Source organism: Aedes albopictus, chromosome 2 (assembly GCF_035046485.1).
Source record: "Aedes albopictus strain Foshan chromosome 2, AalbF5, whole genome shotgun sequence".
Taxonomy (NCBI): Eukaryota; Metazoa; Arthropoda; class Insecta; order Diptera; family Culicidae; genus Aedes; species Aedes albopictus.
Window position 1 is genome coordinate 190512640 of NC_085137.1, and position 16909 is coordinate 190529548.

Genomic DNA, 16909 nt, shown 5'->3' on the forward strand with positions numbered 1-16909 from the left:
TGTTTAATTTTAAGAGATCATCTATCGTCCTCATTTATATTCACATCCTGTGCATTAACAAAGCTCCATTGATCATTGTTGGATCCCTAACTATATCTTTTGAAAATTTCTAGAATGCTTCCTTTAGTTTTTAACGAACAACTCACTGTTTTCTGCAAAAACGTTGTAAAGATATTGACGGAAGATACACAGTACAGTAAAAATTACTCTGGACTTCTTAATTATTATTTTTTATTTATTTTTCTTGTATTACACTGCCGTTAATCGCAAGTCAGCGCCATCTGGATTTTCGGCACAAATGAGTTAATGGTCATTTTCGACCTTTCTTCCGATGATCTTTCAGCTGCGTGAATAAAAATATATAGTTTGTTCAGTAAAATTGAAAAACAACACCAAGTCGAATTGTCCCATAATGAAATGTAATCGCAAGTCAGTCCCATTACGAACTAATGGACCCTCCAGTACAAAACCTAACACAGTTTTAGCCAGTTTTATATTTATCACTGTTATGTTTTCACGTTTGAAGCAATGCGTGAAAGTTTCATGATGATCGCAGAAGTTTTCAATTCATGGCGATTTTTTGAAGTTTCACATAGAAATCGAATTTGAAAACTTCAGAATTCATTTTCTCAATGCCTACTTTTTGCAGATGGGACTGACTTGCGATTCACGGCAGTACAGGCAAAATAATAAGTTTTTGCCTTGTATTCAAACAACCTTCCCCACTATTGCTCACGAAAGTTTCCACCCCCAAGTGATAGTAAAAAGTCTAAACTTCCATCTGCCGACTGAGCCATCTGCGCCATTCTTCCCCATAATCATTCAATTAACTCACCTGGAAGTTCTTGTAATATTTGGCATTTCCACCTCCGGTGCCATTGTGCCTAGAGTAGTGAAATTTGGCATTCTCCGCAGCAAGATTGGCTACCAAATCTGGTACCGCCCTGAGGGACTGATTGAAGCAGTTGCTGCTGTTGCTCATGATGGTCAAATCTGAAATGGAAGGTGAACCCGTAGGTAAGAGACATTTTGCTTTGGAAACTAGAACAATAAACTAATCACACTTACCTTTTGTACGTTAGGCAATCGGTAACGTTTAACAATCGGCGACGAAGTTTATGAAATTTTGAGGGCAACAGTCAACCAATACTCACTTACTGTTAATTGTAATGTAAAACTAAAGTAAGATTCACAGGTTTAAAATAAAATTGGTTGATGGTATTAAATAATTGGTATAAACAATAAAACGTTTGAAACTATAACAAAGTAATACACAATAACGGTTGCTCTTGTTGATCGCGTGACTGCATGGGAAGCAATGGCCAACAGAAAAACAATAGCCTCGAGTCCCATCAAACCGCTGAGATCTCACCCTAACTTGAGCGCGACAACGCATCTCACTCTCAGTCTGTACGACCGCATCCCCAAACAAGAGCCACGCATTACGAGACTCCCATTCCGGGAATAACCGAACTGTATCATAAATTACAAACAATCGATCTCGTTTGTCGCATGCTTGTCAGTTATCCCTCCGGACGGTGGTGGTTCAGGTGTGTGGACTGAGGGAGGAGCTGTGAGTGCACGGTCCGAGACGGAATGAGCAAATTAAGGCGCCCATAAACAATACAATATCACCCGACTTACATCTCTTTAAATCGTGCGTCTGCGAGACGCAACGGTATGTCTCAATGCAGGAGCAGTGGTTCTCAAGTTATGAGATGCGTCCCATCATTATGGAAGAACACGGGATTCAAATCGCAAAGTTTAGAAGGTACGCAACGGTATCACACGTTGTGAACATGCCACATACTGCACAAAAAAAAAAACAAAAAATTAAATGTATTCGCACTACTAACATCACGGAAAGTGTCTCACTTTTGTTTTAATTTTAATTTAAAACTTGAGCAAGTGACAAATGAAGACCTCAGTCGCTAATCTACATCCATATTGATGTTTAAAATGTAAATGGTAAAAAAGATTGCAAAAATTTGGAGCACGGACACCAGTGAGCTTCGCTCATAGAACTACACACTTAGATTCCGATCTTCCTGCTCAGTATTTTATCATATTTTTACTGAGTTCTCAACAGCAGATTTAATTCGATAGATTCGATAATCAAAATCTACCGTTCACCAGTAACGATATTTACCCACGGTGTCTAAAACCATTATTAACAAAATAAAATTCCCATCTAAGCGGTACCCACCATTCGAAAGATATAGTATCCAGGTATCATCTCTGAAATTTTGGAAATGTTTCATCGAGGGAATTGATAGTTTAAGCGATTTGAAATTTTAGGGACGATTTTCAATGAAATTCTCTTTGAACTATTAATATTCAATCGTGGTTGTATCACGATCATTGCCATCGACCTGTCCCTCATAAATTTGAAATTCAACATTCGAAACGTATGGTATGCGAGTATTCTTACAGAAAATTTGAGATCATTTTATCTACGAAATCAAAAGTTATCGTGAAATGATTTTATAATCCAAATTCATAGGTTTTTACAGTATTTATATAGCAATTAAACAGTTAGGTACTATTTAGTACAAATAACCAAAACCAATTCAAATGCCCGCTATTGTAGTCAATCACAGCATTCAATAGTTGGATGAAATAGGATTTCGATGTCTGGAGCTTACGATATCTCTCCTATGTTTCTGAAAAATTGCTGGGAAAGCTCTCAGTAGCTTGCTCTCCGAACACACCAAGAGATTTTCCAGTATGTATAATCTCAGACCAGCAACTGGAACTACAAAATATGAAACTTTGAGAAATTCGGCAAATTGAGGGTCTCCCATATAGTTTTAAACCTAGCCTTCACCGTGGTATAATCTGAATCCAATTTATCTATGAAACACGCTCTGTAGATGTCTTTGTAGAGTTTTAATGCCTGAAATATAATTGTTATTAAACCATCATAGATAATTAAACGCTTACATTTTCAAAGATCGTGTAGCTTAGGACCTCCTTCAAGAACAATCAAAGTGTCCATTAAGTTGTGACCTATTTTTCCTGTGAAGCCATACGTTCGTTGCTGATGTCTCACAACAGCCATCAAGGACCACAACTGTATATTTTCAGAACTTGCTTTTTTTGGCGGCTTTGTACAATGCGTTTCAAGAGTTATGTGCAAAGCAGGTGGGAGAGTGGCAGTCAATATCAACTCCTGATCAAAACCATTACCTACGGGCTCATTTACACAACAAACATGACGTTTCGCTCACAAACTCAGATGTTTTCGCGTGCAATAATGATGCTAACGCTACATTATACCATGCCGAGAGGCTGATAAAAAAAATCGCCCAACAATTTTCTTTAATTGCTGACTCGCTTCTACACATTACAAAAATACTGCTTTCATTTCTCAATATTTGATAAACGTTGTTACAAATATACCACCTTGATTGCAAAGTTTGGAACAATTTCTTAAAAGTTTCATGTTTAGTGGTTCCACGTAGAACAATTCTGAGAATACTGGGAAATCTCTTGGTGTGTTCAGAGTGCAAGCTACATACAGAGAGCGTTCCCAGCGATACCCCTACTCACGTTTTCAAGAGCACCAATCTTTAAAATTCGTAAACAAATGCGCTCGATTTGTAAAAGATGCCTCTTTTTGCAAGTGAGCAAAGCCAGGATAAACAAGTGCGGCCTGGTTCAATGCTTCGTTCGTCAGATTTGTGCCTCTAAAGTATGTATGCAAAACTTCAAAAGGATTTCTTGATGTTGCACCTTAAGATCTTTGATATTTTCTTTTCCTGCATCCAACCAAAGTTAGAGTAAATTTTAAAAAATCTAATAAATTGAGGAAAAATCGAAGTTTTTTACTGTTTTCATCGAAAAAGGATCAATTATTTCTCAAAAAAATAAGACTATCTCGAAAAACATTTGACAATGCACAATGGTCCGAATCCACGTTTTAGCTGGTAAAAAATCGCTATCTCTATTGTTGTTAATTTTAGGTGTTTGGTGTCTTCAGAGAAGTTGTTTGCATTTATTTGCTGCATCTTTTCCAAAAATTTTTGATTAGGGTTGTCCTCGTATTAACTGAAATCTGGCATAGAACTATTTTTATTATTTGATTTAGAATATGTGAGCTACGGAGCATTTGAAGAGCAAGTAATAACGCATGTTTGTACTGAACATTGTATGTTTCCTAATATTGTTGTTACCGCAACCACTGTGCGGTGCGGCAGCTACCTCAGTGTGTGAAGCAACCGGCTTGTACCTACGCACCAACACACTATATGCAGATTGATTGTGGCTAAAACTTCTACAATAATAATGGTACACACGCATTGTGCCGTATCCGTATGCCTATTCAGTAGTTAGTGCAGTTGGTCATGTTGAGCACGTAGTAAGTGCTCGCAATAATAAATAAAATTACTGTGTAATATAGAGTGTAATTAGATTTGTAGCGCTAATAACCTGAAATCGTTACACGGAAATGTAAGTATATTAAATTCTTTTCTATGTACAGTTAAATAAAAACGAAATATATTTGCAGCTTTGAAGCTGCCCAGTTTGGCAACTATCAGGACTGTGTTTCCTTTCTACTTGTGCCAACACTTGTCATTCACATGTTATGGGCAGTTTTGACTTAAAAACAACGATGTCTTAGAATGCTTATATCTCATGGAGATGGTAATATAAAAAATTCTTTAGGCGGCATTTGGAAGGTCACATATATAAAGCCAATTTTGGAGCAAAAATTACGAGAACGTTATTTTTTATGTTAGAATAAATCGACTCCAAAAATCCCCTTAAAAAATCGAAAAATTACATATAACTCATACAATTTTAAAGATAGAGTCAAACTGTCTTCGTAAAAAAATGTAGGTTTTTACCATACCTATAAGTTTCTCATACAGGAGTTTGTTTTTGTAAAACGTAAAAGAAAAGCTTGAAATTGATGATTTGTTTCTAAAGAATATAATCGTTCTGATTTCCTAGAAAAACATAGCATGTAACCCTAATAATCAAAATATCAATTTCAAGCTTTTATTTTTAGGTTTTGCAAAAAAAAAAAACTCGTGAAGACTTGTAGGTATGGTAGAAACCTACATTTTATACGAAGACAGTTTGACTCTATCTTTAAAATTGTATGAGTTATATGTAATTTTTCTATTTTTTAAGGGGATTTTTGGAAACGATTTATTCTAATTTAAAAAAATAAAGTTCTCGTAGTTTTTGCTCCAAAATTGGCTTTATATGTGACCTTCCAAATGCCGCCTAAAGAACTTTTTTATATTGCCATCTCCATGAGATACAAGCATTCTAAAACATCGCTGTTTTTAAGTCAAAACTGCCGGCTGTTCGGGCTCTAAAGAAGTTGATCATCAATATTAATTTCTATTCCCGATCAGCCTAGATAGCCGTGTAGTGGCGGTAGCAGTTCCCTCAACTGGCTAAGAATATCACTACGGATTGCCTGATCCGGTGGTAAAAGTCCACCAAACAAGCGACCCCTAATTCATGGTGTTAAGCGTACCGTGCCTAGGAATGAATGGTTAGGGGGGTCTTATAAAAACTTAACCGTGAACGGAGCCTGTGGAGTACCAGGGCACCCTCCACAGTATGTTGCCCTTACTGTGTTAAACGGAGCAATGACGCAGTGGACCTTATTTGTCTCCGGGATAATCGGCCACTTTTCTTACGTCTCAATTCCGAGGCTTAATAAAAGTGGGTAAATGATTTTTTTTTTTATGACAGGAATTAAGCTCGTACAGGTAAACCTTCATCACGCAAAAGGTGCTTCTGCTGTGTTGAGTCGAAGGTTTAAAAAAGAAGGACTAGAAGTGGCGCTTATTCAAGAGCCATGGTCCAATAAACGAAATATTCTTGGAGTTCTGACACAAAATAGTAAACTATTTTATGATGAGCAACAAGATTCACCCAGAACCGCTGTCTTAGTACGCAAAACGATAAAATGCTATCCTATTACAGAGTTTATCAGAAAGGACATTGTTGCGGTCATGGTAGAGGTACCAACCACTAGGGGTAAAACTTAGATCGCTGTGGCTTCAGCTTACTTTCCTGGTGATGTTCATGAGGCACCTCCTCCTGAGATCGCATCATTTGTCCAATTCTGTAAAGAAAACAACAAATCGTTTATCATTGGCTGTGACGCCAATGCACATCACACGGTTTGGGGTAGTACGGATATTAACAGTCGAGGTGAGTCACTATTAGAGTATCTGTCTTCGAACAATATAGACATTTGCAATAATGGTGATAAACCTACTTTCTCAAATGTAATCAGACAAGAGGTCTTGGATCTAACACTGTGCAATGCTGCAATCTTTGACAAGATCACAAACTGGCACGTGTCAGATGAGATTTCTCTATCTGATCATAAACACATAATCTTCAATTGGAGTGGTGGAGATTATTCTAGAACCGCATTTAGAAATCCCAGGAGGACAAACTGGGATCAATATGTAGAATTGTTGAATACGCATTCATTTACAATGGGAGAAACTATTGATTCAACCCAAAAGTTAGAATCATTTTCTCAAAGGGTAAATGAAAGTATCATCAATTCCTTTAACAGAAGTTGTCCCACCATACAATCGTCTTCTACTAGAGACGTGCCATGGTGGAACTTTAAACTGGATCGCCTTAGAAAATTTTCTCGTAAAATGTTCAATAGAGCGAAACAAACGGGAGATTGGACTCAGTACAGGAAAGCCCTGACTGATTACAACAACGAAATACGAAAATCGAAAAGAAAATCTTGGATGCTGACATGTGAAAACATAAACAGCACTCCTGTAGTTGCAAGACTACAGAAAACGCTTGCAAAAGATCATTCAAATGAATTGGGAAACCTGAAGCGCGACGATGGAGCTTTTACCAAAACTCCTCGTGAAACATTGGATTTAATGATGGAAACCCATTTTCCAGGTTCGGTTCTAGGTGTGGATTCCAATGATACTATATCTCTGGAAGGTGAAGGATGTCCTAGTATAAACTCATCGGAGTCAACTAGTACAATAAACACCGCCTCAGATTTAGCTGATGAAATCTTCACGAAGGCCAGAGTGGAAAATGCAATTAGATCTTTTCAGCCTTTAAAATCTGCAGGAGTTGATGGAATATTTCCAGCACTGATTCAAAATGGAGAAGCGGTGTTGGTTCCACCACTAATTGAGATGTTCAAGGCTAGTTTAAGATTGAATTACGTTCCATCAAAATGGAGACTTGTAAAAGTTATCTTTATACCAAAAAAGGGGAAGCGAGACAAGACGCATCCCAAAGCATACAGGCCAATTAGTCTTTCTTCAGTTTTGTTGAAGACTATGGAAAAGGTTTTGAAGGATTTTATCAATTCTTCTTACATAAAAGAGCATCCCCTATCTGACTTCCAGTTTGCTTATCAATCTGGTAAGTCAACGGTTACGGCACTTCATTCGCTAGTAACAAAGGTGGAAAAAACGTTTTCAGCAAAAGAAATAGCTCTATGCGCCTTTTTAGACATAGAAGGAGCATTTGATAATGCCTCCTATTCATCTATGAAGCGTGCCATGGAGAACAAAAACTTCGACCAATGTATCATACATTGGATTTATACTGTGCTTGCAAAAAGAGAAATCATCTCTGAGCTGGGAAGTTCTTCTATAACAGTAAGGGCAACGAAAGGTTGCCCTCAAGGAGGAGTCCTCTCACCACTAATGAGGTCCTTGGTTGTAGACGATCTTCTAAGAAGCTTGAAGGAAAAAGGTTTCGAAGTTGTGGGCTTTGCAGACGATATAGTCATAATAGTGAGAGGAAGGTATGACGAAACTGTTTCGGAGAGAATGCAAAGGGCTCTAAACTATACACATTCATGGTGTATTAAGGAGGGCCTTAGCATCAACCCGTCAAAAGTCGTAATTGTCCCTTTCACTAGAAGAAGGAAGATCAACCTAAAAGCTTTTCGGCTTGGAGGGATACAAATTCATCCTAGTGATCGAGTCAAATACTTAGGTTTGATACTGGATGCTAAACTGAACTGGAATGCTCAAATTGAGTCCGTGATCGGTAAGGCAACAAGTGCGTTCTGGTTATGCTCCAAAACTATTGGCAGGAAGTGGGGCTTGAAACCAAAAATGATAATGTGGATTTATACTGCCGTAATCCGCCCAAAAGTGACGTATGCTTCGTTTGTCTGGTGGCCAAAAACAAAAGAGGCTACCACGCAATCAAAGCTTGCGAAAATTCAACGTCTTGCGTCCATTGCTGTTACAGGAGCGATGCGAAGCACACCATCAAAAGCTTTAGATGCGATTCTCAATCTGCTACCCTTGCACGAATACGTGCAATTAGAAGCAGAAAAGGAATTGCTGAGACTTGAACGAGTTGAAAAGTTTATGCCAGGTGATCTTGTAGGTCACCTGAGCATTTCACAATATTTCCAAAATAGGCCAGTAATGAAAATGATTAACGACTGGATGAAATCTGTGGAGAACCATGATGTTCCTTACAAGTTGCACGAAACAACTCGTGCAGATTGGGAAGTCGGAGGTCCCACTGTTCGTCAAGGATCAATCAAATTCTATACAGATGGCTCAAAAGTTGGAATAAAAACGGGAGCAGGAATCTACGGCCCTGGAATACAAATTTCAGTGGCGATGGGACACTATCCTACGGTGTTTCAAGCAGAGATTCTTGCTATTTTGAAATGCACAAACATCTGCCTTGAGAGAAAATACAGATATGCAAATATTTGTATTTTCTCAGATAGTCAAGCTGCACTAAAAGCATTGTGCGCTTACAAATGTACTTCAAAGCTTGTCTGGGAATGCATTCTTTCACTGCGCAGGCTGTGCCAAGGGAATTCAGTAAACTTATACTGGGTTCCAGGTCACTGTGGCATTGAAGGGAATGAAATGGCAGACGAGCTTGCTAAAAATGGTTCCAATTTACAGTTTGCTGGCCCAGAACCATTCTGTGGTATATCAAACTGTACAATTAAAATGGATCTGAAACGTTGGGCTGAGCAGAGGGTGATATCCAATTGGATGGATGTCAAAAATTGCAATCAGTCAAAACGATTTATAACACCAAATGCTTATAAAACCAAAAAGCTCTTAGAGCTCAACAAGAGAGCTCTATGTACATACACTGGCCTAGTAACTGGACACTGCCCGAGCAGGTATCACTTGAAAAATATAGGCCATATTCAGAGTGATATCTGTCGTTTCTGTAATATGGAACGTGAAACCTCGGAACATCTGCTTTGCAGTTGTGGTGCTTTATACACGCGCAGGCAAAGATTTCTAAATAGTGGTTGCTTGCAACCCAGTGAGATCTGGTCTGCAAAACCTGGGAAGGTCTTGGAGTTTATCAATTCCATTGCACCTGACTGGGAGACGACGCGTCGTGGCAGTAGCTGATTACTTGACACATGGTAATAAGCTGGCTAGATGCGAATATCAAAACGGGACATGCCACAAAAGTTCAGCCTATTGGACGCAGTGGCTTAATTTCCCCAACAGGGGAGAAAAAAAAAAAAAAAAAAAAGTCAAAACTGCCCATAACATGTGAATGACAAGACTAAGCAACATGCAATGTTCAGAACAAACATACGTTATTACTTGCTCTTCAAATGCTCCGAAGCTCACATTTTCTAAAAAAAATCAAATAAATTGTGAAATACCCGTTTTTGGAGGGATAACCCTAAATCCAAACTAAAAATTGACCTACCACGTTCAAATTAAGAGCTAGATAAAAGGTGTCTTCGGCAAAGTTGCTGGCAATAGCATTGCCTACAAGTTTGCCGAAGAACTCGATCGCATATGACTCAAAATTAAAAAGTTCTATGCCAGATTTGAGTTAAGACGAGGACCACTCTAATCAAAAATTTTTGGAAAAGATGCAGCAAATAAATGCAAACAACTTCTCTGAAGACACCGAACGCCTAAAATGAACCATAACAGAGATAGCAATTTTTTCCTGCTCAAACGTAGATTCGGACCATTGTGCAATGCCCAATTTTTTTTCCTTATTTTTTCGATTTTTCAATTTGCTTTAACTTTAGCGTAGTTTAATATAGGAAAAAAATACGTAAGGTTAATCCATTGAAACTTGTACGTGAAAAATATTTTTGAATTAAAAAAGTCTCAAAATTTTTTTTTCAGATTGTTTTGAAAATCGATGCAAGAAAAAATAATAAAAAATAGCTAGATGCATTTAACCATCCTGGGCTGGCAAATTTTGGGGCTAGAAGCCAACTTTCTACAAAAAAAATAGCAAGAAAGCGAAAGGCAAGATTTTTGGAAAATTGAAATTATATGACGTCTAACATGGACCGCGATGGATATTACTCTCAGAGTATTTGTTTTATAAAAGTTCTTCAAATATCCTGAAACATCTTCGAAGGCATCATTTCAATTCAACAAACCGTTATAAGCTTAGTTATAATTTTTTAAAGAAGAAAATAATGTTTCTTATGCTTTTTTCAAAAGGTACGTGAAGAAAAATATAAAATTAAAAACATGAAAAACATTTTCTACAGAAGCTCATGCATAAGCGAAATTTAATTTGAATTGAAAAAAAGGTCGCGTCTAAGCGATTCGATGCCCCTGTCCCATTTTACCCAATGCAACCTGAAAACAATGAAAAATCTAAGTTTTATCATAGCTTTAGGAGTGTTTTTAATTAAACCTATCGTCTGTCTGATGAGTTACACCGGTGAAGTCACGACGAAGCCACACTACTCGTTGTTCGTTCATCTGCAACAGAAAGGGACAACGCACAAATCGGACAGCTGACAGGCCTAAGGGCCTTTGTCTTGCGTTGATAATCCCACCAAAAGGTAATTTTGATGAGTAGTGCTGTCAGATATTTACTCATGATTTGTGGAATTGCTGCAAGATTTCCCAATATATTGCCGGTCAGGAATGCTGGACGATTCCTTGGAAAGGGAAGGTGGTGGATTCTCCGAATGTTTGGAGCAAATCGAACGTCACATTTGAAGCAAATTCAATCCATTTTTGAAACAAACTTGCATCTTCTGCCAGGTTATGTTAGAAACAAATGTAAAAAAAAATGTTTTTTGTGGCAGGTAGGCCCTACGGAAATATTTGTTTTCCAATTCACAAAGCCATTTCCTTCTCTATGAAAACCCACTTCCCGCGTGGTACTTTCAATGCCAACATCATGTAGATAACATACGCTCCCGAAATCAATGGGGTTTCGTGGAAACTTTTGGTGAAATTTGACTTTTTTTGCAAGAGGAAATCTTGTTTGGTGCTGCAGCTTTAACTTGAGAGTTTTGTTTATGTTCTCGACGGCGGAACGGGAGGCTCTTCAATGGGTATTGTAGAAATCAATATGTAATTGAGTTAGTTTTAAAAATTAATATTTCAGTTTTAAATATTTTATCAGTTTACCGAATAAACATGAATATTTTTGTTTCAAACGAGCGAAATTTGTGTCCGTATGATGAAAAATTTGATGGGACTGCTAGAGGGTTCCCCAGAAGAAATTGCTGGAGATTTGGAGACTTCTTCAGCAGTTCCTTCTGGAGATTTCGCTAGGGCTAGGAACTACCTCTGAAAGTTCCTCCAGGAGTTCCTTCTGTGGAAAACTCCAGGTTTTTCTTTTAGGGATTTTCCTAGAGTTCTTATAGGAGTTCTACCTGAAGATTCCTCCTGAACTTCTTTCTGAAGACTTTTTTAGGAGTTCCTTCAAGAAATTTCCCAATAGTTCCTCTGGAGATTTCTCTAAAAAATCCCTCCGGGGATTCTTTCTGGAATGCCTTCTGGAGATTTCTCTTCGAGTCTTCTCTGGAGATTTTTTCAGGGGTTCTCTTTGGGGATTCCTCCAAGGTTTTTGCTCTGGAGATTCCTCCAGAGCTATTCCCTCTTTAGATTCCTCCAAGGATTCCCTGTGAGGATTCCTCCAGGGATTCCTCTAGGGATTCGCTCTGGAGGTTCACATAGAGGTTCGCTCTGGGGATTACTCCATGGGTTCCCTCTGGTAATTCATCCTGGGGTTTCATCTAGTAATTCTTTTAGAGAATCCCTCCCTGAATGCATTCAGTAACACTAATTGCTAAATTCTAGCACAGTTTTCTGAAATATCCTGCAACTTGTTAACGAGCACAAGTTTGTGCTAGATTTCAAATAATATTACAACAAAAATCAGTTTTGGTGGTTTTTGCTTTGCTGTATGTGATTGGGGTATAGGGATTCCCTCTGGAATTTCCTCCATCTAGGGATTCCTTAAGAAAAAAAAACCCTCGAGAGATTCTTCAACGGGATCCTCAACAACAAATTCTCAAAGCGTTCTCTCTGGCGATTCTGCAAGGAGTTTCCTCTTGGGATTCTTCCAAGAGTTGCCTCTGGGGCTTCCTCTAAGAGTTCATTCTAGCGATACCTGCAAAAGTTGTTCCAGGAGTTCTACCTGAGGGTTTCTTCGGAAGTTCCTTCTGAAGGTTTCTGCGGGAGCTCCATCAAGGAATTGTTCCAGAAGTTCTAAAGATCTCTCCGATTTTTCAGATGTTTTTCTTGGAAATTCCCCCTGGATTTTCTTCTGAAGACTTCCCCAGGACATTCCTCCAGGAGTTCCCTCGGATGTTTTCCCTGATGATTCCTCCAGGATTTTCTTCTGGAATACCTCCAGAAGTTTCCTTTGGCGATTCCTCCAAGGATCTCATTAGAAGTTCCTTCTGGGGATTGCTCTAGCTAGAGGAGTTCATTTTAGTGATACATGTAGGATTTATTTTAGATGTTCTTCCTGGGGGTTCTTTGAGGAGTTCCTTTTGAGGATTCCTCAGGAATTTCGCTTGAGAAGTTTCGTAGAGTATCCCATCTGTTGGTTTATTCAGAAGCTGTTTCTGGAGATTCCACGAGAAATGCCCTCTGAGGATTCTACTGGTAATTCATTCATGAGCATTCTCAGAATGTACTCCTAGAGAAAGTCCTGAAGGAAGTCTCCAAGGGGTCTCCACACGGATACCCTAGGGAATTCTGGGGAACCCCAAGAAGGAAGTCTTGGAGGAACTTCGAAGTGATTTCACAGTGATTTCTCGTGAAATCTCAAATGAGAATTCCTTTTGGAATCTCCATATGGAATTTTCGGCAGAATCCTCAGAGGGTAATTTCCAGAGAGAAGTCCTGGAGAAATTACCAGAGAGGATTTTTCAGGGAATCTTTAGAAGAAACTTCTTGATAAATCCACAGTGAGAACAACTGCAGATATCTCCAGAAGCAACTTCTGGAGTTCCCCAGTGGGAGCTACTAGAGGAACTCCCAGAAAGAACATTCACCGTCCCAAATAGGAACTCGCAGATGAATTCTCAGAAGCAATTACTGGAGGAATTTCCAAAGAAAACTTCCACTGACTTCCCCAAAAGAAACTCGTAGAGGAATGTCTAAATGCAACTACTGGATGAATCTCCAGAGGAAACTTTTGGAAGAATACCCATAGAGGAATCCCCTAAGAGAACTCCTCTAGTAATCCCTAGAGGACAATCCTCTAGTAATCCTTAGGGGAAATCCTGATAGAATTTCCAGAAGAAACTTCGGAGTAAGGTACAGAGGGCAATCCTGTAGGAGATCTATGGGAAGAAATTCTCAGAAAAAACTCTTGGAGGAGTCTCCAGACAGAATATCTAGAGGAGACTCCAGACAACTGCTGAAGAATTTCCTAGAGGAACACCTGTAAGGATTTGCCAGGATTTACCGTGCTAGGAATCCTATAAAAAAATGTTGTGGGTAAACCTCTAACAATTTCTTATGAGGAATTCTCCAGCAATACCATCCGAGATTTTCCTGGCATTTATAGAAATAATCCCCAAAAATATGGACCATGGACGACTTTTTCGTAAAATTTACACTACCTAGGGGGATTAGGGGCATAATGGACACCCTAAGCAAATGAGTATGTTAGGCCTGCATAACAGAGTAAAACTTAACATATTATCAATTACCTTACAACTTTAACTTGTTTTCTACGTATTTCATTCATTTATAGCAGGTAGAATGTTTTTATTGTGAAGAAATAATGAATTATAAACCGTGTGTTTTTCAGGGCTGGCAGGAAAGGTACGGGGCGAAATGGACACCCATCGGGGCATAATGGACACCCCTGCATATTTTATGCTAATTCTTTGGTTACATCGACCAAAAAAGAAATTTGCCAACGGAGATCAATACTACAGATATAATACTACATCTTAGACGAGTTTACATAGCATCAAAGTTAATTAAATTAACTTTAGGCTAAAATAATCGGATACATTTTTTCCAAACTCTCTAAAACGCCTAACAGTATGCAATGCGCGTGCATCCATTAGTAATTGCCAGTGTTCATTTCGCCCCGAATCGACTACAACATTAAAATTGCTATTTTAAGTAAATTCTGATCAAAAATAAAACACCTAATCCATTGCTAAATCTTCGTATACATGTAGATAAGGTAACAATTCACTTGCTTTTATGGTGTACACACTTAAACACTCGTAATACCTTATTTGATGCTGCTTCGAAATTATAGGAATTTCACCATATGGAAAACATATTTCAATTTCAATGATATTCTGATTATTTTGGAGCATTATAAATGGTACTTTTGAAAAATAGAATCATGACTTGTTTCTTTACACTTATGCATCAAAAGTTTTACATAAAACTCAACGGTTTCGGCAAAAACAGGGGTGTCCATTTCGCCCCGGGTGTCCATTATGCCCCTAATCCCCCTATAGGTTTATGGATCATATCCCAAATTTCTTGGATAATTTCCTAAATTGAATTGACCATTTCTAAAATTTTATTAATCGATTCCAAAATTTGATGAATTCCTATGTTTATGACTCGTTTTCCTTATTTTTATATTCATATTAATCGATTTCCATTTTTTTAAAGATCATTCCAAGAATCGTTTCAGAAATTTTGGAATTTTTACTGCTAAATTTTACGAGAATAAGAGATCATTCGACAATAGTTTATGGATCCAAATTACTGTTCTATGCTTCAATGGAATATCGAAAAATTATGAATGGCATTTGTCATGGATCATTTCATAAATTTAACGGCGCAAAAAATGGGCTGCCGTTATATTAACGAAACCGAAGAGGCAAGACGGCATTCCCAGTTCTTAGTTGAATTTTGTTGGTAAGTTGCGAATCACTGCCCTAGCTCAGTCTCCCTTCCCTTACAAGGTAAGCAAAACGATTCGCCGTCTCCATAACTTCATGCCTGAAATTATTAATTAAAAATCAAAATTATTTAAATAGCGCCATGCTTTGTGGCGGGGCTGGTGAGTTATTAATTTTCTCCCTTCTACATTCGCGTGGCGGCAATACCAGCAGCGATCGCAAACACTCATTTTGGGAGACGACTACTCCAAGCCCAATCCAAGCGATCAACAACTTGTCGTCGTTATAGTCACGAACAGCGCAAATCACGTGCATTATAAATTCCTTTGTTGTTCCCCATCATTCGATCGACATTCCTCGGCAGTCGTCGCCGCTCCTGAGAGAACTTCGATGTAGCTAGCGGTGGGACCTCATCGGGAGATCCTTCCACCGCGCTCGCTCTACTGACGAACGGGCCAACTGAGGCAGTCAGTGCTTTATCCCCCTGTGATTTGGATTCCTCGCGTTGCCACTTTTGGTCAGTTATGAATTAATTATGAGTTAATAATTTTCCTGAATCACGACTGAGTCGAACGTTTGTACGGAGGAAAGATAAATTGTCACTTGTCGGTTTTTATTCCCAGCCTTATCCCTGCAGAAAGGCGAATAGGATTGGAACCTTTGCGTCGTACACGTGAAGAATTTCGCATTTTGTTTCCCAGAATGTCTACCCAACCTCTGATAAACGGTACGGTAGGTAGTGAAATGATGAGCGATGAAGTTTGAATTGTGATTGATGATCTTGTCACTGGCTGGTAGTACGGAATGGCACCATTGCTTAGGACAAACGTTTCAATTTATGAGCTACAAATAAATTAGGCTGTAGTTGGAATGAGGCACAAGAAATTCATCTTCCTACAGAAACTGTAAACAATAGATAGAGTCAAATTTCTTATACCGCCCTGTCACCAACTTTACGCTCACCGAATTTCCTCGGATATTACGTTCAATTCATTTAATTTTTAGGTGGTCTTAACCCTTTATAAGGCAGTGGCAACTATATTGCCACCTACTGTTTGTATTTTTTTCTGTTTTATAACAATTCATTTCGAACTTTTTTTTTTGGTTTACGCAAAATTGGGACTACTAACAACGCCTGGTATTTTTTTGGTACTAAACAAAGCTTTAACAACAATTTAAGAGCCATTTGTAGTCTCAAAAATGACTAATTTTGACCCCTTGAAGAAAATTAGCTCAAACTTATTGTAAAATTATAGATTTGGTAAATATTTTAAGAAATAATCAAATTCTGGGTTGACATGAGCTGAATTACACAGTTTATATTATGGGTTAGGCCCCAATCCACTCTAAAATCTCTTTTCCGGCTTTTTGTCGAAGTCAAAAGAAGAAAAGTACCCTAAACGGGCAGTGGCAAGAATATTGCCACCAGCGCTGGTGTCCTAAACGGGCAGTGGCAACTATATTGCCACCTCAAAAGTTCGTTTTTGGGGTTAACGGGCAGTGGCAACTATATTGCCACCAGCGTTTTTGGCCTAAACGGGCAGTGGCAACTATATTGCCACCTAGATTTTTGAGAGTTTCTTTCAAACAAAAATTGTTTTGTACATGTAATCATGTATATAATCATTTCCATAATAGTACGCTTTGACAACTCTTCTAGTTTTCTCGGCCTTATAAAGGGTTAAGCTACTGTCGAGTCATCTATTGGACGCCGCCACAACCTTTGATAAAAATCTCTCACACTCTCGTTCTGATGTCAAAGCACGTAAGCAGGTTCGTATCTCAATATTTTAGGTAATTAATCTAGCACCAACTCTTTGA

The 16909-nt window shown here is 38.4% G+C and overlaps 1 protein-coding gene across 1 annotated transcript in view; it reads right to left on the reverse strand.

Moving 5' to 3' along the window:
• Positions 1–1564, reverse strand: part of LOC109419060 (meiosis regulator and mRNA stability factor 1) — a 45517-nt gene extending 43953 nt beyond the window's left edge. The window contains exons 1-2 of the mRNA XM_029873565.2: positions 1069–1564; positions 836–993 (exon numbers count right to left, since the gene is read on the reverse strand). Coding sequence (XP_029729425.2) covers positions 836–982 — 147 coding nt within the window. The 5' untranslated portion in view covers positions 983–993; positions 1069–1564. The remainder of the gene's footprint in view (positions 1–835; positions 994–1068) is intronic.
• Positions 1565–16909: the final 15345 nt, after the last annotated feature.